The sequence below is a fragment of the Gallus gallus genome, chromosome 21, assembly GCF_016699485.2.
Source record: "Gallus gallus isolate bGalGal1 chromosome 21, bGalGal1.mat.broiler.GRCg7b, whole genome shotgun sequence".
Classification (NCBI taxonomy): domain Eukaryota; kingdom Metazoa; phylum Chordata; class Aves; order Galliformes; family Phasianidae; genus Gallus; species Gallus gallus.
The window spans coordinates 5633266-5657062 of record NC_052552.1 but is presented as its reverse complement, the minus strand read 5'-3'; the positions used below and the strand labels follow the sequence as shown (position 1 = coordinate 5657062).

General features: G+C 49.2%; 3 protein-coding genes across 17 annotated transcripts in view; 2 read left to right on the top strand and 1 right to left on the bottom strand.

Moving 5' to 3' along the window:
• Window positions 1–1390, top strand: part of FBXO44 (F-box protein 44) — a 52996-nt gene extending 51606 nt beyond the window's left edge. For all 3 annotated transcript variants that reach the window (XM_046903296.1, XM_046903297.1, XM_015297211.4), the window contains one exon: window positions 465–1390. In XM_046903296.1, the coding sequence (XP_046759252.1) occupies window positions 465–629 (165 nt within the window). In that variant the 3' untranslated portion in view covers window positions 630–1390. The remainder of the gene's footprint in view (window positions 1–464) is intronic.
• Window positions 284–6009, bottom strand: MAD2L2 (MAD2 mitotic arrest deficient-like 2 (yeast)). Of its 7 annotated transcripts, XM_040651194.2 has the most exons (11): window positions 5966–6009; window positions 5283–5462; window positions 5061–5211; window positions 4651–4702; window positions 4351–4469; window positions 4065–4136; window positions 3370–3470; window positions 3153–3247; window positions 2963–3036; window positions 2530–2622; window positions 1843–2345 (listed from the first exon to the last, which is right to left on the bottom strand). In XM_040651194.2, exons 4-11 carry the CDS (start codon window positions 4688–4690, stop codon window positions 2304–2306), a joined length of 636 nt encoding a protein of 211 aa, XP_040507128.1. In that variant the 5' UTR covers window positions 4691–4702; window positions 5061–5211; window positions 5283–5462; window positions 5966–6009; the 3' UTR covers window positions 1843–2303. The 7 variants fall into 7 exon arrangements, 5 of the variants coding, with proteins under 5 accessions (NP_001020749.1, XP_040507128.1, XP_046759120.1 ...); XR_005841378.2 differs by lacking the exons at window positions 5061–5211; window positions 5283–5462 and adding an exon at window positions 284–847 and having other exon boundaries at window positions 2092–2345; window positions 5955–6009; XR_005841377.2 differs by lacking the exons at window positions 5061–5211; window positions 5283–5462 and adding an exon at window positions 284–847 and having other exon boundaries at window positions 2092–2345.
• DRAXIN (dorsal inhibitory axon guidance protein) lies at window positions 2090–18417 on the top strand. 7 transcript variants are annotated; one of them, XM_040651192.2, is made up of 10 exons: window positions 6309–6470; window positions 7083–9096; window positions 9190–9305; window positions 9378–9473; window positions 11655–12136; window positions 13759–13943; window positions 14465–14576; window positions 14930–15019; window positions 15212–15301; window positions 17461–18417. In XM_040651192.2, the coding sequence occupies exons 5-10, from the start codon at window positions 11677–11679 to the stop codon at window positions 17571–17573; spliced, it is 1050 nt and encodes a 349-aa protein (XP_040507126.1). In that variant the 5' UTR covers window positions 6309–6470; window positions 7083–9096; window positions 9190–9305; window positions 9378–9473; window positions 11655–11676; the 3' UTR covers window positions 17574–18417. The 7 variants fall into 7 exon arrangements, with proteins under 7 accessions (XP_024998304.2, XP_040507126.1, XP_040507125.1 ...); XM_040651191.2 differs by lacking the exon at window positions 9190–9305 and having other exon boundaries at window positions 7083–7363; XM_040651193.2 differs by lacking the exon at window positions 9190–9305 and having other exon boundaries at window positions 7083–7370.
• The last annotated feature ends 5380 nt before the right edge of the window (window positions 18418–23797 follow it).

Here is a 23797-nt window from a genome sequence, read left to right as displayed (position 1 = left end):
TTTTGACTGGGCTTCTTCAAATTTCTGTTCTTTATTTGAGCTTTTGTCTAAGTAACTGAGTTGCAGGAGCACAGTTCTTGTTTACTAGAAGGATTAAAAAGCTTTGTTTTAAAACTACTGCATGGGTGTAAGTGAATGTATTGCAGGCATTACTTTTCCTAATTTGTGTTGACTGGTTTGAATGGCTTGGTTTGAGTGGCTGTGAATTCTCTCTTATGTTGTTACCTCTGTCACGTACCAAGCTTAACATTATGTTTAGCCTTCTGCCCTGTAATCCTCTGAGTCAAATATGGCAGGTTTTTTTTAATTTTATCCTTCCTCAAAGAAAGCGATGCACACTTTTATTAGAAAGTATTTTAGAATGAGCTTGTCCTGAGCCCGGGGCTCTGTACCTGGATTTGTTCCACCTTCAATGTCAGTGCTGGATTATTTAAAAAAATAAGCAGAATTTCCTTTCTCTACAGATTTCCCACACCTTCAGCAATTACCCAGCTGGAGTTCGTTACATCTGGTTTCAGCATGGAGGCCAAGATACCCAATTCTGGGCAGGATGGTATGGGATCAGGGTGACAAACAGCAGCATCACCATTGGGCCCCAGACATTGAAGGCAAATGAAGACACAATATAAGTGTTTTCTTTTACCTCAGGATTGTGACCCGGTGGTCTCAGGTGCACTTATTTGTCTGTACTCTCTGGGTGAATATCCTGGCTTTGTCTTGCACAGCTGATGTGGAATACAAGCAGCTAGCTCTCCTTGTTCACAGCAGAACTTCTGCAGGCCCAGCCCTTCGGAAGGACTTCTGTCTTCATCTGTCCTTCACTGTGGCAGTGACAATTCCTGGTGCCCTTCCATAGGAGGAAGACGAGGGCAATTAAATATGACATCTATCTTAAGTGAATAGCATTTGGCTGTAGCACAAGTACATGGCAATCTTAAGTGGAAACTCTTTCTTGTTTATACAACTTAATTAAAACAAGGCTAAAATCTTTCAGTTCAGATTATCAACCCTTGGCTAGAGGACTCTGCTACAGACAGACTTGTTTTGTACGGTATTTTTCTGTTTCAGTTTAATTACGTACATAAAGGTGTATCTTTCACAGCATTGTGCAACCTTCAGTCTTCTTTATCTATATATGCTGTGTCACTGATATTTAATTCTGTAGTTTCTGTAAGTATACAAGATCAAAGTGGTGTATGTCTTCCCTGTCCAAATACAGCTCGTTATTGTTGGAATGAACAAAGAGGAGGAAGGAATCCCTTAAGGTGGATACCTGACAACGTAAGTGCCTTTGGATTGAACTGCTTTTTTCCATATTACCATCATACTACCAAAGAACTTGGTTTGTACTGAACAGTAACCTTATATAAAACGTTAAAGCCACAAACAACTTGGAGACGTGGTGTTCTTGCACTTTTTGCATGGAGAAAGCAGGGAGGTGCTGTGCTGGCTCTTTTACCAAGTTTTCTGTCCAGCAAGCTTAGCTCACATTCTGTGAACCATTTCTTCTACCCCTGTATGCACAGGGCTGATATTAAGGCCCTCTTTCATCTCCTTTGACAGAGGTAGGATAACAGTGATTTCCCTTGCCTGCTGTCTGCTAAGAGTGAGACAGCTGACAAGTGTCCTTGCTGCACAGACACATTCCACCGTGTTTCTACCACCATTTGTGTGAAGGTTTCTCTGGGGAGACCAGGGTGGTACAGCCCTTCATAGGAACTGACACATCCCAGCCCTGTCCTAGAGAAGATGTGGAAAGGTGATGGAAGCTCCACATACAAAACAAAAATGCTTCTTCACTAAAGGAACGGTTGGTTTGGACAGAATTGAGCCTGTTTCAACTGGAGTAAAACTTGATATTTATTGAAGACTACTTGGGACAGTCACAGTGGACAGATGCTACATAAGGCCTCACTCACGCATGGTATAAGACCATTGCTCTAGTGGAGCATACAGCAGATCCCTGGTTAGCACTACCAGTGTGCAATGGAGATGTCCTGTTTAAGGCAAGAACTGGATTTGTACAAAGAGCTGACCGCAGTCAGCTGTATCCTACCCCCAGGGATTCACTGTAATGAAACCTCTACTCACTCTCACGCATGAGTGTACATGGGAACAGGCTCTGGCTCCACATTCCAAGTCAGTTCTATATACACTGGTAAGAGCACTTGAAATAAAGAGGCAGCAGCTGCTCTACATTCATCCAGAAGGCCAGCTGAAGAGACTGGGCTGTCAAGGTATGGTTGGTGAGAGATCTTACTCCGCTGGAAGATCAGATGAGGCTCGAAGACAAAGAGTTGAAATCAGGTGCCTTTGTGGGCTCGTTCTTCTACATAAAGCTGCATCTGCAGGAGAGAAACAAGTATCAGTTTTTGTTTGATAGCCAGATGGAGAACAGTCTAATGAGTTTGTACAACAGGCTAAAGAGTTTGTACCTTCCCTTGTTAACAAGGTCTCCTGTTTTAACATGAGAAGTTTTCACACTACATGCGGTTTCAGCCACCTCTCAGGCCAGAACGCTCTGCTCACCTTTAAGATATCAGATGTCATAGTTTTCAGTGGGATAAGCCGGGGGTCATGCATGTGCACATCTTGTTCATCAGCAAGAATCCATGGGAAATCCTAGGGCAGGAACACAAGGAGCTGTATGTACAGAGAGGTGAGCAGGCCCCAGAAGGTGAGCTCACTTTCTCAGTGCTAGGTCAGCACTTAGAGTACATTAAGTGATGAGGAAGGCACTGTGCAGGAAGTATTGGCACAGTCTAACTCAGGCATCAAAGCAGCTACTGTCTGCAGCTGGCGTGTAGTAGATGTGCTCAGTCACCTCACCAGTGTAAACTGTAACACATTGAAAGCAAAGTCATGAAGTGCATCATGTAAAAGCTAGCAATCTAGCACCCTTTATTGAATCCACAATTTTTGAATTCCATTCTTTGCAGCTTGCTCGTGAAAAGGCACTTACCTTTATCACCTGGATCTTCTCCATGTTGCGTGTAGCAGCCTCTCGTGTGTGAACCAGAACCGTGAAGGTGCAGCCTGTAAGAGAACGGGCAGGCTGCAGGTCAGGGGACAACCAACAGAGGCTCAGACACTGCCTGTAATCGTCTCCCATTGAACAAATCCATGTCACTGGGCTGTATGCACTCGTTTACCTGGGGGATTGTTGTCCAGCACAGCATCACACACGCTTATCTTCAGGATGAAGGCACGCAGTAACTGCTCCACGTGAGACAGCAAGGACTCTGAACTGTTGAGACAGCAGTTGTTAATGGCACGCAGCAAAGTACCGGGGCCTGAAGCAGCTTCCAGAATGTCCCCAAGGACACAGGAGTTGGATGCTGTGAGAAAGCATGGGAATGAAATCTTTACCTAATGGAAAGGAGAGGTGGCTGGGTGATTTCGAAGACAAATCTCTCCACTGGGTGGTGCTCTTTATCCAGGATTACAACTACAACTTTCTCCACGTCGTTCTGGAAGAATAACTGCAGTTAGAGAAGGCTGTTCCTTAAAACAAGCAGTCTTCTGCCCCCAGCACTAGCAGTTATCCAAACCTTGAGCCCTGTCCTACTTCCAGGCTCTACATGCAGTACGATGTCTGCAGAGAGAAGAGAATGCAGGATGTGGGATGCCAGCAAGGTTTGCAACGTGTCATGTGGTCACACTTTTCTCTCACAAAAGCTTGAGTTCAAACCACCTTTGCTTTCTGGCTTACAGCACAGCACTCTAACTGTTCTCCCACCAGATGGGAGCTTCAACTCAACGTTCTGCTTTTGAATACATTTAAGTTCACATGTAGGATGAGTTTATTGAAAATACAGAAAGATTGATCCTCATGTTTATGCATTAGAAGCAACTGAATGCCAGTATTTAGCAGCATGCCTTGACTGCAAGGAAGGATTAAGTATGTTTTTATTCTTGATTAGCAACTTTATAAGCGAGTATACTGTATATGTTAAGTACATAAATAAACATTTTGAGATGAGAGCAATATTTACATTCTTTTATTTTCTATCTAAACCACTTGCAGTACATTTGCCCAGCACAGGCCCATGCTAAGATCATACCTTCTCGAGCAGTGGCTTTACACAGTGCAACGTGTCCTGGATGTACTGATTGAGCTCTGGGTGGCAGGACATCTGTAGCAAAGAGAGCAAACAGTCAGAGCTGCGTTGTGATGCCAGCCAGGACAGCGCTAAGAAGGAAGAACTAAAGGCAAGATCTCTGTTTCCTAGGGAGCATGCCTTTGTGTTACATCCCTGCGCACAGCTGGGAAGCATCCTGCTACTGTCAGCCACAGTCTGCTTGTGCTGTGAGTACTGCTGTGTTCTCAGCTTCATGAAGGTCTCCTACCTGGACGGGTACGTTGTATTTTTTTCTCTTCTGAAAGATCCCAATAGGGTAAACTTCTCTAACATATAAGATGAGATGAACGGCCACTTCTAGAAATTCTGAAAGAACATCTGCAACAACTGAAAAACAGAAGTAAAAGATGCTGAAGGTTGCAGAGCAATACCATATTCATGTATCAATGTACCAAATTGCTACATTTAAAGACACCAGCACACATCTCATCTCCTTCCTAGCTGTGGGAAGTTTAGGGCTGGAGCATCCTGCAAGAATCCAGTTCTTAGTATAGCACAAACACATTACCTTGCCCAAAATTAAGGTCCTGTCGTGTGAGCGTGGTCATCTTGCCCAGAACCTGAAAGGCATCACAAGAAGAATGTTTGTCCTCTGGCTCCTATGGTCTTAACACAGCTCAGGGGTTGCTTCACCTCCCTAACGCCAAGAAGCTGCCCTCTGAGCTCAGTGACAAGCACAGGAACACAGCCACCACAAACCCAAGGGGCTCACTGTGAAAGATTCAAGCAAGTGGTCAAAAATCACCAGCAGTGCAAAAAATGAAGACAGCATCTTTTTGTGTTCTGTCTCACACCTCACACTGTGAGCTTCTCTGCTCATTCAGGGCAGGATTTACACTTCCCATTGACACTCCACATCCCACATACTCCCCTGCTGCCCGAGTCTCTTCACAAACTCCACACAACCATATAATTCACCTAACGTGGGATCTGTCCTGCAGGTATTTGTGACAAGGGCAGCACATTCGGTGGCCAAATGGAGCACCGTGTATCAAGGAATCAAGCAGCTGGAGCTCAGCATCCCAGCAGGTTGGTATCTCGCGTGCATTTTAGGCTGCAACATATAGAACTGCTGACTGCGAATGTTAACGTTTCATTATTTTCTTCATACTCTTTGCATGTGTGCAGACTGACACTAACGTGTCCTTAAACGCCTCCAGGTCCATCAGGAGCACAGCTGCCTCACACAGAGCTCTCAAGCCCTGGTCGCTCCGATCAGCTGCTCAGTTACCAGCCGCCAAGCTGCGCCAGCTGCCATGGGCCGTGGTTTTCAGACCTCCAATGAATTACTTCACAACATAGGGAGGTAACAGCTTCTACCTTTTTTTAAGCAAAATCTTAGAAGCATTAAGGCTGGAAAAGAGCTCTGGGATCTCCCAGTCCAACCCACCCCACCCCACCGTGCCCACTGCCCACTGCCCTCAGTGCCACATCTCCACACTGAACGCCTCCATGGACGGTGACCCCACCGCTCCCCGTGCAGCTGTGCCAGCACAGCACCGCTCCTTCTGAGCACGAACCTTCCCTAATACCCACCCTGCCCCTCCCCTGCTGCAATTTAAGGCCACACGCTTTGGTCCCGTCGCTGTGACGCGGAGCTGAGGCCGAGCCCACCTCTCCACAGCCTCCTGCAGAGCTGAGCACAGAGGGACGGCCCCCCTACGCCGCCACAGGCCAGGCTGCCCTCAGCCTCCTTCCCCCCCGGGCACACCGCTGCCTCACGTTCAGCACAGACCGCCCACCGCGCCCCTCCTACGGCCTCAAAAGAGCCCCCCACCGCCCCGCCCTCTCTGCCACAACCACCGCCGTTACCGTCCCCGTACCGCGCAGCTCTCCCGTAGCGGCCCGCCGCTCCCGCCCGCTGCCCGGCGCTGCTGGCGGCGCACGCGTGTGACGTCACCTGGGGCGTAGCGCCCCCTTGCGGCGGGAGGACCGCGCCCCGGTGTGGCCGCGCGGTTCGGTCCTCTCTTCCCCCGCGGGGTCCCGGCTGCAGCCGCAGTCCCTCCGCCGCGCGGGTTGCGGGGTCCCCCCGCCTTTGTCCCCGCCTTTGTCAGCTCTCCCTCTCAATCCCCCTCCCCCGCACGATGCCCCGGGCACAGCCGCGCACCCCCGCAGCGCTCCGCGCGTCCCCGCCCCGGGCACCCCGCGCCCCTCCCACCGCCCCGCAGCCCGCGGGGTCCCGGCGTCCCCGCTCCGGCCGCGCATTCCCCCACTGCCTCCGCGCGTCTCCTCCTCCTTCCCTTCCTCCTCCTTCTCCTCCTCCGCGGTCCGCACGCCCGCACCCCGGCACAGCCCTGCCCTGCTCTGCCCACCGGCAGCCGCGCACAGGTAAGCACGGGGGGGGCCGCTCCGCTGAGCCGCTTTGCCTTTGCTTCTTAGGGACGGGGGCACTTTCCTCGGGAGGAGACAAAGGCTGAGGGGATCCCGGCACCGCCGCCTCCGGGGAGCGGCTGGGATGGGGCAGCGCGGACAGCGCCGGTGCTGGAGGGGTCCCCGAGCCGCCCCCGCTGTCACCGCTCCAGAGGTGCGGCCCCGGCTCTGGGGCTCCCCCGAGTCCGGGCTGCGTCGGGCGGTGCTGAGCGCTGCTCTGCCGGGCGGCTCTTCCCCTTTCGGCTCCGGACAGAGGCGCGGTTCCCCCCGCCGGGAGCCGCTGAGCGCCCGCACCGCTGCGCGAAGTGGCCGAGGGGCGAAGGGAGCCGCTCCCCCCGTGGCATTGTGTGTTCGCGTTCCCCCGAGTGCCCGCGGGTCGTTCTCTGCGTTTCTTGCTTTGCCAAAAGTGAGATCTTGGTTGTGAATTAAACCAATTTGGCATCGGTTAACGGCTCGTTGCGGCCGGCAATTCATCATGTGGGGTTTAAGTGACGTTTATCCGATTCACACCTGGAGCCGCCCGTCAGCCTCGGTGGAAACGGTTCTGTTTCCATCTCCTCTCCTTTGCAGAAGGAGACGTTCGTCCCACGCGTTCGGGTTCAGAGTGAGAACGACACAGAGAGGAGGAAGGCTGAGAGCAGCCCGGCGCTGTGCTGCTCGGGGACGCATCGCGGTGGGGACGGGACTCAGAATCACAGACTCATTCGGGCTGGAAAAGAGCTCTGAGGTCAACTCCAACCGCGACCCATTCACACTGTGCCCTTTCCTTGAACGCCTCCCAGGACGGTGACCCCACACCTCCCTGTGTCACTGCCTCCTTCCCTGTCCCACCGGCGGTGCTTTCCAGTTGGGTGAGCGGTGAGCTCTGCTACTGATCGCGTCTCATTTGTCACCGGGCATTGTGCGTGAAGCAGGAGAGTCCGCTCCGCTGCGCTGACAGCAAGCGACTGTATCTCAGATGCTAATCTCAGACTCATTGCTATTTTAATCTCATTATTGGGCAGAGGAGGCTCCGTTTGATAGCGGGTCGCCTGTGATGGCTGTGTCAGCCGCTCCGTGAGGTCCCGGAGGGGAGCAGAGCAGAGGGTACTGCATATTCATTCATTCCACTTCAAAACAGCGGCTCTGTCCCCTGGGCTGCACTCCCTGCTCCAAGGGATGCGCTCTGTGGGTAGGCACAAGGCAAGCGGGGCACAGCTGTGCTTGGGCTGGGATCACCTGGGCAGCAAACCCCAGTCCCAGCCCTTAACTAATGGGGAACGAGGGACATTTGGAGCGGTTACTGAATGCAGGTTGCCTTGGGGAGGTGTTTTATGGAGGTACCTACAGCTGCTGCTGAGCCCTCTGCAAGCTTCAGTCTGTGTCCTGTGTTGTGTTTAAGCTGGATGGGGCTCTGAGTGCTGATGGAGCTGTGGGTGTCTCTGTTCACTGCAGGGGTTGGACCTTTAAGGCTCCCTTCCAACCCAAACCATTCTATGATTTCTGTGCTGCTGTTTGCAATCAGTGCACGGTGCAGACGTGACTGTGGTCCTCCCAACAGCAGAGTACTGTTTGGTGATGGCAGAAAGAGATAGCAACAATCAAAAGGAAAACAGATGTTTTAAAGGGTGGTGGTGGTGGTGGTGGGACTCGCCCAGCCTGAATACCTGCAGAAGGAACATGTCTACATGTCTCCCAGTAGGAGGGATGAGGAAGATATGAAGTCAGATGAATCTGAGAGGTAGGTTGGGAGGAGAGGTGACAATGGATGCAGGCAACCTGCAAAAGGAGGACAGCTTTGACCCAAAAGAACGGTGAGCTGCAGACTTGGCTGCTCTGTCGTCCTGAGGATGTGGGAGCAGCAGAAGTTATCCTTTGTAAAGTGAGTGAGCAAGAAATGTTGGAGATGAGGAAAGTGATATTATTTGTGCCCGTGGGAGGAAAAGAGAAGGGTGCATTTAAAATTTCCCATCTGCTTTTGGAGACCCTAGAAAGCTGGGGGGGACCCCTTTGAAATGGGAGGGTCTCTTGGCAGATTGTGTATGAAGCTTCCCAGCATTTGCCTCCAGAAACAGAAAACCAGATGGAATGAGACTCAGCAGGGAAGGGAAATCTCATTTATCTGCACAATGCCATCCTCCTGGCTCCAGCCAGCTCTCTGCACATCGGCTACCATGGAGCCTACCCCGGCCGTTCTGCTCCAGGCCTTCCCAAGCCAATCCATCACCCAATGGCTCCTTATTTGCAGGGAGCCTGGCACACGAAGCTGGGTTTATTGTCCATCATCTGTGCCACACATGCACATACACACAGCACTCGTGTAGATGAACACACGCTTTGTCTGTTGCAGCCTGGGGTTGTCTGGAGTCCAGGAAATCTTTATGCACTGCTGTCAAAGTCTGAGCTTATCAGAGCCAAGGAGAAGCGTGTCCCAGATTACGTGCTTGAGTCTGGCTTGGTTCAGCTCTTGAGCATAAAAACTGCATCATCTGTGGTCTGGAGTGATAAAGGAACTTGATATTCTGCATTTCTGGGTTCCAGTGTTCTGTTCCTCTCTGCTGTGACACAAAGAACATGTGGGACAACTTAAAGCCAAGGCTCTCAGGTATCATGGCTTCAGTCAGACGTATGAATGAACGTATGCAGTGAATGAACCGGTGCAGCAGTGGCAGCATTAGAGCCTTTCTTTCCACGCCAGGGTGACAGAGCTGCATTTATGGGGAGAAAACAAACCATGAGTTCCTGTGTACCCATTCAGTCCACGTCTGCCTTGCAGGATTGCAAGCTGAGAGCAGAGTAATAGTAATAATATCTGTGAGTCCAGAGAAAGAGACTGCCCGTGGGGGAGGTTCCCCAAGATGCCAAACAACGTGATTTCTCTTACAGGGTTCTGACCGTCCGCTACTCACCCAAAATAGATCAGAAGTGTTGGCTGAGAGACAGCTCTGCAACTCATTCATCAGCCCTGAGCCCGCACCCCAGGTAGCTCCAAGGTCTTATCTTTGCTGTACACATTTTCACGTCAATAGGCAGATTTGCTACCTCGAGAAGTGGGTGGCGGATAATCCTGGGGGTGCACAAAGGAAGCACAAAGTGTTGGCTGAAGTAATGAGGATGCAAAACTGGTGCTGTGGAGAGCTGTAGGAGCAGCCAGCTTGGTGAGTGCTTGGGCTGTTTCCTTTATTGAAGCACCACCCCTAAGAAGAGGATCAGTTTTGGACCTGATACAGCATACATGTTTATTTCTCACATAAGAAATTCTGCCCTGGGTAAGACATCCTTTGCAGAACAGGTGCATCAACAGTGAGAACACTGCTGTGCTCTGCACCCCCAGGCCCTGGGCTGGCTGCTGTTCTGGAGTGGGGTCCCGAGAGAGCAGAGACACTCAGGTGCTGAGGAGCAGCATCACAGCATCTCTGGCTCCTGCTGGAAAGCAGAATTGTGGCTAATGTGTCTGTCAGGTTCGTTGTCAAAGGGCCGCTGTCTGTGAGTGAGACTGAAGGCGCTGCCTTCCATTCTCTTTGCACTTATTCTCTCCTCCTGGCGTTTTGCCTATAGATGAAAAGGTAAGATGCTGTCTGCAGCTCTCTGGGCTGTTCTGTGATGCCTTGATCCAGCTGGTCTGTGCCGGTTCTTACAGAGAAAATCCCTCAAAAAGACAAAGGCTGCAAATGCAGGGTTTGGGTTTTGCTTGGCTGCTATTTGTTACATTGGTGCGAAGCAGGAACTTGAGGTGCTTTGATAGTGTATTTAGCTGTCAGTCAGGTTTTCCTTTGTCCCAGGTAGCTGCCAATAAAATGCTATTCCATAGCACTACGCCTGCAGGAAATGAGCAGCTCGGTGCCTCCCGGGTCAGCCCTCACCTCACACTTTGTTGGCTTTGTGGCCGGTGGAAGGACCTGATTTTCACACCCCGTGTGGAAGGAAAGCCCCCTGCGCTGCCTGCTGCACCGAAAGTTTGCTCCCAGTCTCTAAGCAATAGCAGAGATGCATCTTGCAAAGGCAGAATCTGCTGATGCGTAGTTGAGCAGACCTACCTGCACCCCTTCACAGGAGACATGGAGCAGTAGAGCACCTGGACGAAGGAGCACAAGCCGTTGCAATTAGGCAACAGAGTGGTTCACTTGGTGAGCAGACCGATGGCTATTAGTGGCAACTGAGGCCTGGGGTGCAGGAAAGGTTGGTGGAGGGGGCTGAGCTGCCCGGATTGAGAGGGACAGTCCAAGAAAGCTACCCAAAAGCTTTCCATTGGAAAGGGCAGGGAAAGAACTAAATTAGAGACGTGTCTAACCGGTGCGGTGTCCCAAAGCCACATCTCCTAACACAAACACAGGGATGAAAAAAGACCTGTGAAAATACTGCACTGAAGCAGAATGGATGAGAATGCTCTGCAGCCGCTTACTGAGAGTTTTGGTCTTGGTGTTCTTTGGACTTAGATTACCCTCCATGTGCCGGTGTCACCTGGTGGGGCGAGGTGAGGTGACTTTGCAGGCTCAGGTATAGAAGTGGGATGAGCCATAGGACGTTCATCCCGCCTTCCTGCCCCTTGACCAGCATCCCCTGCTCTGCTGACAGCAGCAGATTTGTTTTTCTGCTACAGTGCAGAGATGCAGCCCAAAACATTCTGTGTTTTCTCTTTCCTTGACCGCTTTCAGGCAGTGTGTGCGTCCACGCCCTGAGCTGCTCAGGGCTCTTGCTGTTGCTGGTCCTGCGAAGCCACCATCTGCCTCCGGTTCTGTTCGTCTTGACATCTTCATTGCAAGGAAACCAGCTGTGTTGGGGGCCGCTGCCAGGCAGGCTGAGGATGCCAACGTGGCAGCCGAGTGCCCCAGCCGACAGCTGGTGCTGTGCAGCCCTCAGATGGCAGGCAGTGAGTGGGAGGGCAGGGGGCTGCTCAGCAATCAAAGGGAAGTGTCCTGCTGATTGATGGCCCTCATTTGCACATGAAACTGGGACCTCTTATCCCTGCAGGCCCTGCACGTGGGTCTCAGCTGCTGTAAGCCTGGCTGGCACCGGAGATAACCAAGGAGGGAAAAACTCTCATCCAACTCTTTTTGGATGACATCTGGACATCTCAAGTGTCTGAGTTGAATTTTGGTCGCCTTTACGGTTCCTAGAAGTTGGTTGCTTCATTTGTGTTGTCGCTCTTGGTTTTAACTGCAGGTGACGCAGAGGCCCCAGGATTATGGCAGCTTCTTCCACCTTCTTCTCTCCGTCTCTTTTCCTGTGTGTGCTGGTTCTTATTGACATCACCCTTGCCGTCTCCCTGGACACTGACATGAAGCTCAAAAGTGAGAACAACAACCACCTTCAAAACCAAGAGACGTGGCCTCAGCAGCCCAGGAGTGGGCACCACCACAAGCATGGCTTGGCCAAGAAAGGGAGGGTCCTTGCCCTGCCTGTTAGAGGGCAGCCAGCTGGGGAAGAGGCCCTCCGAGTGGGCAGTGGAGCTCCAGCCATGGAAGAGCTGGTGCCACTTGGCCAGCCAGCAGCGCTGAAACAGGATAAGGATAAGGATGTGTTCCTGGGCTTTGAGCTCCCACACGCTGAGCGGGAGAATCAGTCCCCTGGGTCTGAGAGGGGAAAGAAGCAGAACCGAGAGCAGCGACGGCACAGCCGCAGAGACAGGCTGAAACACCACAGAGGTATGGGAGGACCGAGGGGAAATGGTGTCAGACTAAAAGAGGGGAGAATTAGATTGGGTAGAAGGAAGAAGTTTTTTACAATGATGGTAGTGAGGCACTGCACAGACTGTTCAGAGAGGTGGTGCAGACACCCGAGGTCAGGGAATGGGGCTCTGAGCACTGATGGAGCTGTGGGTGTCCCTGCTCAGTGCAGGGGTTGGACCTGATGGCCTTTAAAGGTCCCTTCCAACTCCAACCATTCTATGCTTTGAGCTCCAAGAGAAGCTGAGGCTGTTGGCTCACTTGTAATGAGAGCAAGAAGACGTAGCTGTGGTTGAGCCACATGGGTGTGCGGAGAGCGTGGGGTGTGTGCCTGCTCTGGGGAGAAATCTGCCAAACAAAAGAGGCACAAGAAAAAAGGGAACTCCAGAACTGGAGCTTTACACTGCTGGCTGCAATTTTCTGAAAATGACCTTGTTTGCCTTATAGGGAGAGCTCTGGAAGCCCCTAGGACTAGAGGGGTTGGTCTGGGGTGGCTTGCTTTGTTGTTTGTTGGTTTTTTTTAAAGCAAATGGTTCAATTTAGGATGAAAAAAGACCAAGCCGTGCTCAGTCTCTCCACTGACTTCAAAACATGACCAGAACTGGAAATAATAATTGAGAAAACCTACTTAGCTTGAAGATCAGTTTCTTCTCATCACGACTTGTATTCTTCAGTGTTCAAGGCAAACTATGAAAAATACAGCTTGCACATGTGAAATGGCACTAATTACGTTACAGCGCTGTTAGAAATGCTGCTAAGAGTTTTTGACTGGGACTGCTTCCCTTCGCAGGTCAACTCTTGGGTGTGTGTCTGCGGTACGGTGTCCTCACAGTGTAAAGTAAATCTTTAGTGCTCTTAAAGCCAGGCAATCCGTGCCCATCTGCACCATTTGACAAGTTGGGTGTCAGTCTCCCTGCCTTCCAGCTATCGCTCCTCCCTGCATCAGTCAGAAGAGCTCTATTGTTTTCTCAAGGGACTGACTGAACAACCCACATTAAGCAATATAGAAAGAGCATGCAACAAAGCTGGCTTGAAGCCTTAATTGCAGACTGCAAAACAGGCCCGGTACCTTTGGCTTAACTTAAAGTCTACATTGAAATTAATTCTTTGCAAAAACATGGATCAAGCTGTGAAGTTTTTTTCATTTCAAGTTAAGGAGATCCTGACTTGAGCTAGATAGAAATTACCCACTCTTAAAATGATGTAAGGATGTGTTTCAGGAGTTTGCAGCAGCTTTAAAAATGGTTTAAGGGGGGATGCATTTTGTATTCCCAAGGGCAGCCAACAAGGATTATTCCCAAAAGTATTGGCTTGCTATGCCTATAGCTTGGAGATCTGCGTTTTCCTTAGGAAGAAATCCAGTGGTTCTTAAGCATGAGACATACAGAACTGCACCTTCTAGAAGATGTGTGTGACTTCAGTGTGTAAGAATCAAGGTAGTCTGGGCCTGATAGACACCGCTCTCAACAGCAGCTCAGGGTGGTAGAAAACGAGGCAGTGGCTGGATGGAAGCAAAGATCCTTTAATTCACATTTTCTCACGGCATGCAGAAAGCAAAGGAATGACAAAGCTCATGCTGCTGTACCTGTTGTTCTCTGCAGGGAAGACTGCCGTTGGGCCAAGCTCCCTGTATAATAAACCTGAAAACTTTGAGCAACAGTTTCAAAACCTCCAGGCAGAGGAAGCAACCAGCCCGACCCCCACCGTGCTTCCCTTCACTGCACTGGATCTGGTCGTTTCCACAGAAGAGCCTCCTGTTCTTCCAGCCACGTCGCCGCGGTCACAGGTAAAGAGACCACTGGTAACTGCACTGTACCTCTGATACAGACAGCAATCTCCTGCAGCTAAGGTCCAGTTTCTTCTTTTTCAGTTAGAGGTAAGTGCTTGCCTACCACCAAAGCCCTCCCTCAGAAGCAGCTCTCTATCTTAGAGACACTCCACAAGCTGCTCCTTTAGTCCCTTCTCTTCCTTGCCCTCCTTCTCCCTTAGCTAGCCATCTTCATTCGGCTTCAAGGAGCAGAGATGCAGTAGTAGCCTTTGGCTGGAGAGGCAGCGTGTTCTCATGCTCCTTGCTGGCCTTCCTGCCCCACAGAGAAGCAGTGAAATCTTCCCTCTTGATTTCAGCTGGACAAGAGAAAGGTCCTCCTTTCTAAACATGAGATGCTAAGAATCCCCAGTGGATAAGGGGGGTGGGGGGGAGAGAATTATAAATCCTGAAGGTCTGAAAGCATGAGGAACATTGACAAATGCTTCAGTGTCACTACAGAAGTATAATCCATTGTCTCTTTGGTATCTTTTGGTTTGCAGGCCCGCCTCAGGCAAGATGGGGATGTGATGCCCACCCTAGATATGGCACTCTTTGACTGGACAGATTATGAGGACCTCAAACCAGAAATGTGGCCGTCAGCTAAAAAGAAAGGTGCTAAACTCACACTGTTGAGCTCCCCATCCTCTTTCCTAGAAGTCATCCTGTAAGTCTTGGCCTACAGTTAGCATTGTCAGATGTGCTGAGGGATATGAAGCCATTGTAGTGGGGAAAGGGAGAAGAAGCTGATTGTACTTATGCTCTATTTCAGCATGCTTCTCATTTTGGATGGACAGTTTGAGGGCAAAGGAAAAATGATTAGATGGAGGGTTGAGAAGTAGAGAAGAGACTGAACTATAAGGGTTCGGAGCTCAAACTCCTGAAGTTTGAGGCTTTTTTTTCACTGTAGTCTCCAAAATATAAACTGTAGCGTGCTATTTTCTACCAGCATCAATTCTTTTCCACAGAGAAACGCCGCAGTAAGAGCTCCAATGGTGGAAATGAAACCTCATCGGCAGAAGGAGAGCCGTGTGACCACCACCTTGACTGCCTCCCAGGTCAGGATCAGCCTGATAAACAACGTCACGTTTGTAGAAATGGCTGAAGTCCAGCCCAAGTTCCACTATAAGTATCCTAATATTAATGCTGTTCAATAATGGTATGCAGAGGGCGGTTCAAAGATAACATCTGTAACACTGAGCTGTGGTAGTTCTAGCAGGGGATAAATCAGCCATGCTCTTGTATTGCAGGCTCTTGCTGTGACTTGCGTGAGCACCTCTGCAAACCACACAATCGAGGCCTTAACAACAAATGCTACGATGACTGTATGTGCACAGAAGGTGAGCAGCTCCTCACTCCCCTGCTTCCTGCTGTCTTAGTAATGGCTGAGTTGACTGGGCATAGTGTTTGCAGACAGCTCTGCTGTTCTTAGCCTTTCCTTGACACCGACTCACAATGTGACCAATGAGTCATCTGGGATATCTCGTTTTCTCTCTTGATATCTATCTAACAGAAGAAGCCACTGAAAGTAAACAACTCAGTGATGCTTTGAAGTCCCACGCACTATGACACTGTATTACTATCCTTGCTTCACATTACTTTATGCCTAGTATGGCTTTTCTGAGTTAATTTCAAATGAATATGTAGCAATTCAGTAGGTGTGGGCAGGACACAGACTTCTGTTTCTTGAAACTATTTCTGGAGAATCTACAACAGCCCTTAATAGGCAGTTACACTACGAAGGTGTTGAAAAGCACTCTTCCAGTCTGAACACGTTCAGGATCAGCTCCAGGCACTGGGTCTTGTCTGCCAGAACAAAACTGCCTGCCAAGTTGGGTGACCTGTGTTTAAGGACCTGGTGACTCTGACCAGGTCACGCACCTACTGCACCCAGTTAAACCGACCACTTTCCTGGGTTTGTAATGTTAAATGATAGTTCTCACCTTGGGTGTGTCGTGTAATATTTGAAGGCCTTCATCAGTGAGGATGTTGTGATAGATTAACCCAGAAAAAAGTCTTTCTGCAAGCCTAATGAACACTGCCTCCAGCCCTGCTTTGTATTTCAGCTAGTTGCGTGTTGATGCCAAATATGCATCCTCTAAAGAGATCCCCAGAGGTATAGGGTCCAGATAAGACAGATAAGATGTTTAGAACATCTTAGGAACAGAGCTCTGATCTTGCGTGCTCTCTTCCTGGGAGGCCTAACTGCCCTGGGGGGGCTGGTAATGAGGGGCAGAAACCCAGCTTCAAGGTAGCCTGGTCTCAACATAGCCCAGGGACACGCACTCCAAACTGCTGCTCAGTGACCTGTGACATTGGATGGGTCTCCTGTGTGCAAGTACTCAAGGACAGCTTATGGGCTGTCTCATTACTGCAGCCATAAATCCTCAGCCTCCCCCACTCTGGGGGTGCTGGCACTGTTGCTATCGGTTGTCTGCCCTGGAAGTAAAAAGAGTTTCAGTTTCGAGAATGATCAAATCAGTTGTTGCTAAGAACTGCAATAACCAGATCCGGGACTATTGAAAACCAAGGCTTTCATGTGAGTTGCTTGCACGTAGGATTTCCTCCATCTGGCCCACCTGCCTCGGCATTCTGTTGGAACAAAGTCAGACAAAAGATCGTGGAGCTCCAACCCCCTGCTGTGGGCTGGTTGCCCCCCACCAGCTCAGGCTGCTCAGGCCCCATCTAACCTGGCCTTGGGCGTCTCCAGGGATGGGGCAAGCACCTCCGGGGCAGGCACGACAAGGTAAATCAGTACCAGAAACTGATGAGTTAACCTGACAAGAGGCTCCCATTGCCTTCCCCTGCCATGGGAGACTATGTACTGAAGAGTTTTTTTTTGTTTTTGTTTTTGTTTTTTTTTACAAATAAAATACCTTTTTTTTTCCTCCCTCTAAGTATTCCTCAGTGCCATCTCTGACAGCTTCCTTCAGACCCTGCAGTTCTAGCATCCAAAACAGAAAAAGTGAAGGAGATGAGCAGTGAGCTTTGGATCAGACCTCCAAGTCATAGCACTTAAGCCTCTTCCCTCCTCTCCTGAAGCTTCACAGAAACAAATAGCAAGGGGAGCTCCCCAGCCATCGGTGCTGTTCAGTATGTCTATAGTAATTTCCCGATGGAGAGATCACTTAGACAGTAATGGGAAGTAACAGGGGGAAACCAAGCAGGGCTTCCATAAAATCACTGGAAACAATTGGGATAATTCATTGGTATTTCAAAAAGCCAATGAAGCCTTCTGCCAGAGCCAATGAATCCCAGACCAGAACAGTGAGCCAAGCAGAATAGCAGGGCCCAGAAAGCACTGTGCCCTGCCCACGTGAGGCATTTGTCTGCCACCTCATTTGATGCAGCCCAGGCTTCCCAGTACTGGGACCAACCCCACTGCTGCAGGTTCTGTCATGAGCTAAGGCTGAGAGCTCAGTGTTCAGTGTTACTGCTTTAATGAGCCACGGCCTTACCCTCTCACCATGCCTGCTGTTTGCTGTTGTTTTTTTTACAGGGCTACGCTGTTATGCCAAATTCCACCGGAACCGAAGAGTGACCCGAAGGAAAGGGCGCTGTGTGGAGCCTGAGTCGGCCAATGGAGAGCAGGGATCATTCATTAATGTTTAGGAGGGTGGGACTTTATCTCCTGCCTGGATGGTCAGTAGCTGGAGTCAAACCACCTACACCTAGCAGTGAGGATTAGAGAAGAAGTCAAGCAAATGATTGAAGCTGCAGGCCAGGCTCCAACAAAACTGAGGCTGGTGTTAACTCTACAGTGGTCTCAGCCTTTTCCATACCAGGACTGTGTTCCTCCTCCCTTCCCTCAGCACGTTCCTGTCCTTGATCTGGGTCCCCCTCTCCCAGTTAGTTGGAGATGATTGTGATTGCCAGTCTGGTGGCAAGATATGAAAGATCCTTCAGGTCAAGAGGGATAGGAGCTTAAGCTTTCCCTCTCAACAGTTGCTTGAGAAGAAAGGCAGACACTCCTTAAGGATCAGAGGTTCTTAGAGAATTGGAAGCTTGTGGGGAGACAAAGGAGGGAGGCAAAGATGATAGCAGGAAGCTGCCTGGGTGAGGAGGGACCCTCTGACAGAGCTCTCCTTCTCCCCTTTGCTCACTGCTACAGACTGATATTCCCCAGCAGTTACACACTACCACTTCCTACCTGTCTTCTTTGAGAGTATTCACTCCCACTCCTTCCCTTCTCTCTTGCTCCCATAGAATGACCTGGTTTCTGCAAGGATGTGGCAAGGCATCCCTGCCTGCAGCTCTCTCGTTAGTTATCCTGCCAAGTCTGTTATTTTTAATGATTATTTTTAGGAGCTTTCAGGGGAAGTGATAGTTTTCCTAGTGAGCCAAAAACAAGGTTTTTGGTAACAGGAGATAGGGGGACAGGCTGTTCCACTGTAGTGAATCCTGTGACATGTTGCATGTGTGTTTCCACAATGTGTAAATAAAGCTATGATAGATATCCTTTGTGCAACCCTTCTGCTTCTTCACATGCACCTGAGGATGGGGCAGGAGCCAGGAGGGCCTAGAGGAGTGGAAATAGTAATGCTGGTGCTTTGGGCAGAATCCTTTTTACGCTGCTTCCCTAAACCCTGCTGTGTTCCATTAGGACAGGCAAATCTCTGTTTTGCACTGTTTCTGTCGTAGTGTCACTCCACATTGTGTACTCACTCAGGTGCTCCTTGGCATAACACATTGTGCCTCTGATATGATGGCTGCCCAGTCATGACTACAGAGATAGATATGCTATGAATACAGTAGTAGTTCTGACCCACATACATATACTGCTGGGAGATGCACAGAGCAATTTGGAAAGGGGGGTTTAGGCAAAGCCTGATTCTCATCTGGCCATAGCTATTTTGATTTCTAATTACAGCATGACAATCTGAGCCCAAAAATTTGGAGTAAGGAATGGTAGCTTGGCTACAGCTCTATGCTGTGGCAGCAGGGATGCAGTTTGTTAATCCAGAGAGAGAAATACAGCCCCTCCCTCAGCACAGATGCAGAACAGTAGGTGGTACTGCCAGTGCTATTGTCAGTGAAAGCATAAAGGGAAAAAAGCTTTAATTGATCACAGTCAATTGCAGAGCTCTCAAATCCTGGTCTGTGTGACAGCAATAAGAACCACATGCACAGTCTTTTATCAAAGCCAGGTTTTGATATCACAGTCCTTTCTGATATCGGAGCTGAGGTCTGTGTTGGAACAGTGCAATTAAAGGAAAGCTGGAAATTTGGCAGGGATCTTTATCTTTGGTGGTGCAGGTATTCACTGCCCCATATCCTTCCATGATTCTGGGCAGTGTTTTGAACAAGACTTTGTTGCAGATCATGTGCGATAAAAGCAAGTTTGAATTTTAAGCCAGAGCTTTTAGACTTCAACAGAGGACCCTTTGCTTTTTCTGCTTTAGGTCCGCTATTAACTCTGAATATGGAGAACAGCTGATTCTTAATTGGTGGGATTAGTTAAATGTCTAAGGACGGTGAAAATTGAGTTAATTATAAGTAATTGAGCCATGAGATTATTGGACTGATTGCTCAGATTGGAGTTTCAGTAAGAGAGCTCATGACTGAGACTCGTTCTTTCTGAATCAAACTGTGATGCTGCAGAGGAGAAGCAGGCAGGGCGAGCAGCGGTACGTGAGCACGCTGCACTGCCACAGCAGTGTGAGCAGAATCAGGCAACCTGATTTATGTCTCTGCCAGATATATGACTGACTTCACGGCCGCAGTGCAAATGAAAGCCGTTGAGTAAATAATGTGCCAAGATACAGAATGCAGGATCAGCCCATGACATAAAACCCAGGGGCAATGTTTGTGCAAGTCCATCCCACTTCTGAGCGCAGGAAAGCTTTTAAGTGCTGCTCTGCTGTCTCAGCAGCACGACAGCAATGGCAGTGATAGTACCACTAGGTTGCATTCAGCACATTTCCCCTTCCTTCCTTCCCTGCATCTCCCAGTTGCAATGCAATCAGTGACAGTTCTGCCTTTGGGGACGTTAGCTCTGAATAAGGCAGAGGGAGATAAACGTCAAGCAAGCCTTGTTTTATGTGTTCTCCTCAACGGATTGTTGGAGAAACTCAAATTAAGAATTCACACAAACTCAGCTTCTCTCCTGCCCTCAGAGAGCTTAATCCAGAGCTCTTGGAAGATTTTTCCATTGTCTTGAAAGGACTTTGGGCCAGGCCCAAAACAGCAACAGCAGGGCTCCGTGGAATCATTCTGAAAGTTAATTGCAGTGCATGCGTGCAAGTAAGGTGAATGACAGGTTCCCACCCAAAGTGCTGCTCTGCAGCTACTGCTTTTAGCAGCCTCACAATGAGTCTGAGGTGTATACATCATTTTAAAGCACTTCTCCAGGGGTGAGAATCATTAGACATGGAAAAGAGAGGACAGAGTGCTGATTTGACATAATCATCTCAGCAGCTGCCTGCTCTGTGAATGCTGCTGAGTGTGTTAGGGATGTTGCTGGCAGTTGCCAAAATGATGACTGCAAGGGAGACAAGGAGGGGAAGCACAAATTAAAACACTTGGGAATCATTATCTCTCAGGTCTGTAATAGTCTGCATTCATTTTAGCTGGGGGGTGTTTTACTGAAACCCTCTCTTCCCCCCCTCCCCTGGTAATTACCCTGTTGTCAATCCATGGGGTGTGAAAGTGCTTCCATTTCAAACCCATGCTATACTAAATTGTTCGTGTCTGTGCCAGTCAGACTCTGCTACATAAAGAAAACATCGCTTTCACATATATTCCTTCAATATGGAGGAATGAGGGCTATTTTTTTTTCCTGTGAATGTTCTGGGCATTGCACGTTCCCCATAAACTCATTTATGATACGTGCACGTGTTTTCTAGAGCATCAGTGAATCTTGAAGAGTAATCCTTCAATTACACAATAAAATCTCTCGTTAGATTTTAGAAAAACGCAGGAGTAGCTCTTTTTTGCTGAGATTAGAAAGGAATTTTTAGTTTTATCTGTCAATATACCACATTAACGTAATCCTCCCCACTCCCCAAATCACCTTGCTGTATGTTTTGCAGTGAGCTTTCTCTCCAGCATTGCAAAATGTCTTCAGTGTCCCCTTCAATCCAAATGATGCTTCTGCTTGCGGATTTCCCCCTGGGATCTAAATGGGAGTTTGCAGAGCCGGGACAACTTCTATATGCCCTTCCTCACTGCTTATTCAGAAAGTCTCTACTGGTGATGCATGCATTTGTACAGAGCTTGACGCTTTCATTGCTCTTGGCTCTGCAGGCAGGATGCAACTCAAAGACACCATGGCAGCTGCAGTCATTAGTTACCTTCGGACTAGACCCCAAGTGAGTGACAAGAAGAGCAGAGCTATGAGCAGTGAGCTTGCCTTTATCTCTGTGGGCCAAATAAGGAGAGCAGGAGCAACTGTGCTCATGCCTACACTTCCCCAGAGAATTGCTATCACCCTGCCCACCAAAGGTACAGCGTCCTGAAGATGCAAAGGAAAGCATTTCTGCCTTATTAGCCCCACTTTTATGCTGCCAGGAAGGGAATCAGCTGTGCATTAGGTTTTTACTTTATTTGCACAAGACATACTAACCAAAATCTTTCATGTAAAGCAGCTAATTGCTGGATATTAATTGCAGTGAGCCAAACTCACCTGGACCAGTCTAGTTAAGAAAATCTCTGTATCCTATTTCCAGTCTCTGGGGTTGTCTGCTTCTCCATGCAGTCTTTAACTTGCTGCTTATCTTTCTCACCATGTTTGTGATGCTTTGAGCTATCAGGCCTAAGGAAGGGAACAGAGGCAGCAGGTTACACAGAGAGGCAATTTACAAGGTACAGGCAAGGCAAAGCAGACACAAAAAACAGCCAACCTCTAGATCTAGTAGGTGTGAGAGATGTGCAAATGCATCATGTCTATCACAGCTCTCATTGTTTTCATATCCATGAGATCATTAAAGCATTTCTAAGTCCCCTGAGTCCATGACATACAAGCCCAGAATATAATAAACAGGGCTGAATTAATTGCACAATACATTGATGAACAAAATGAAGTAAAGCATTTCCATTGTACGAGGGGAAATGAATGCTTTGCATCGAACAGCAGTCACATCAATCCAAATTACAGCTCACATTGCATAAATGATAATGAGACCGCCTGTCTCACTCAGACCAAGTGAGAATGCTGGAAGGAGCAAAGACACCCACATACTGCTGCATCTAAACAGTGCTTACATTTAAACTGGGCTGCAGTGGAAATTGTCATCAAAACAAACCATATTGCTTTGCTGGATGCCTATTCCAGCAGAATGGCACCTCTGTCACAGTTTGTACCCAAACACTGAGCCAGCCATACAGATATTCAGTATCTCTTCACATATTTTCAGATGTCAAATCTTCTCTTTGCCATTTAGGGTAAAATCCAGTCCTTGACATCACTCAGACAATTAGCGTTGATCCCAACTGATACCACTACTTCTGTGAACAGAAGCAGGGCTTCCCTGCAGGACACAGAAATGAAGTCACAGCTGATGTGGCAATGCATGAGTTACATGTCTGGTAACGTGTCACAACTGAGGGTTTCTGGGAGGACATTTTTAAACGTTTTCAACTACGCAGCAAGTCAGTTTGCTGCTGGTGCTTCTGTCTTAGCAATTGAATGATTGTGTGATTTGGGCATTTAATACTTCGCCTTGGGAGATCTTCAAAAACAGTGCGTATTAGCAGCCAGTGGGACTCAGGATGCAGTGAAGGACAGGGCAGATGGAGACTTATCTTTTCAGAGGCAGGTGCACAAATGGCTTTTTCAAGGCCTGTTTGTGGCTTGGCTGAGAATGTGTGAGTTCAGATCCCATACTGCAGACAACTCTTGCACATAACCTCGCGCTGTGCTGCTTGAACTGGAAATGGGACTGAAGGGTGACTCACACATTTCCACATCTAGCTTCTGCAATGAACTTCGGACTCCTCTCTCACTCTTAGAGGTTCCATCTTAAAAATAAATTACAAGAAAGCAACTGACCCAGTAAAATGTCATAGTCTGTAAAATGCCACGCTCTGCAGACAGGTCATGCATACATTGGGCAAGGAAGGTTGGAGAGGGTCACCCTTACTTCTTGGTTCTGCTATCCCATTGCTGTGTGTGGGGAGAAGACTGCTGTAATGAACAGGGCAGGAAAAGAATCTATAGCTGTACACTGTGGGTTTGGGTTGGTCGTTTACTTAACAACTTCCCCAGCTCTAAAACTGGAAACGCTTTCAGAACAAGAGGTGAAGAAGTCCCAGCTCAGAATCATAGGCTCATTAAGGATGGGAAAGAGCTCTGGGATCTCCCAGTCCAACCCAACCCACCCCACCATGCCCACTGCCCACGTCCCTCAGTGCCACATCTCCACACTGAACACCTCCATGGACGGTGACCCCACCACTCCCTGTGCAGCTGTGCCAGCACATCGCTGCTCTGAGAAGAAATCTTCCCTAATATCCACCCTGCACCTCCCCTGGTGTGACTTAAGGCCATACTCTCTGGTCCTATTGCTTTTATGGATTAAGGGCTGAGCCCACCTTGCCACAACCTCCTTTCAGGAGCTGTGGAGAGCAATGATGTCTCTTCCCCAGCCTGACCCATCTCCTTCCCTCAGCCGCTCCCCATAGCACTGTGCTCCAGACACAACTCCGTTCCCATCTCTGGACACACTCTTTGGCCTCCACGTCTTTCTTGCCCTACACTTCACAGGCTGACAGCGGAGACAAACAACACCCAGCGCCAGCGAGGTTCCCCCCATGCTGGGATCCACCCCCGGGGCAGGGCGCTGAGGGAGGCGGTGTCCCGGCCGCTCCCGCCTTCCTTCCCTCCCCTGGGCGGCCCC

What these genes read in the sequence shown, in the direction of transcription:
- DRAXIN (XM_025142536.3), top strand. Translation starts at nt 11,677, where the DNA reads ATGGCAGCTTCTTCCACCTTCTTCTCTCCGTCTCTTTTCCTGTGTGTG. An exon ending in CCACGTCGCCGCGGTCACAG is followed by an intron (nt 13,944 to 14,464) that starts GTAAAGAGACCA and finishes TTTGGTTTGCAG; the next exon opens with GCCCGCCTCAGGCAAGATGG. An exon ending in CCACCTTGACTGCCTCCCAG is followed by an intron (nt 15,020 to 15,211) that starts GTCAGGATCAGC and finishes CTTGTATTGCAG; the next exon opens with GCTCTTGCTGTGACTTGCGT.
- MAD2L2 (NM_001025578.2), bottom strand. Translation starts at nt 4,690, where the DNA reads ATGACCACGCTCACACGACAGGACCTTAATTTTGGGCAAG. An exon ending in TAAAGCCACTGCTCGAGAAG is followed by an intron (nt 3,471 to 4,064) that starts GTATGATCTTAG and finishes TTATTCTTCCAG; the next exon opens with AACGACGTGGAGAAAGTTGT. An exon ending in AGAAGATCCAGGTGATAAAG is followed by an intron (nt 2,623 to 2,962) that starts GTAAGTGCCTTT and finishes TTCCTGCCCTAG; the next exon opens with GATTTCCCATGGATTCTTGC.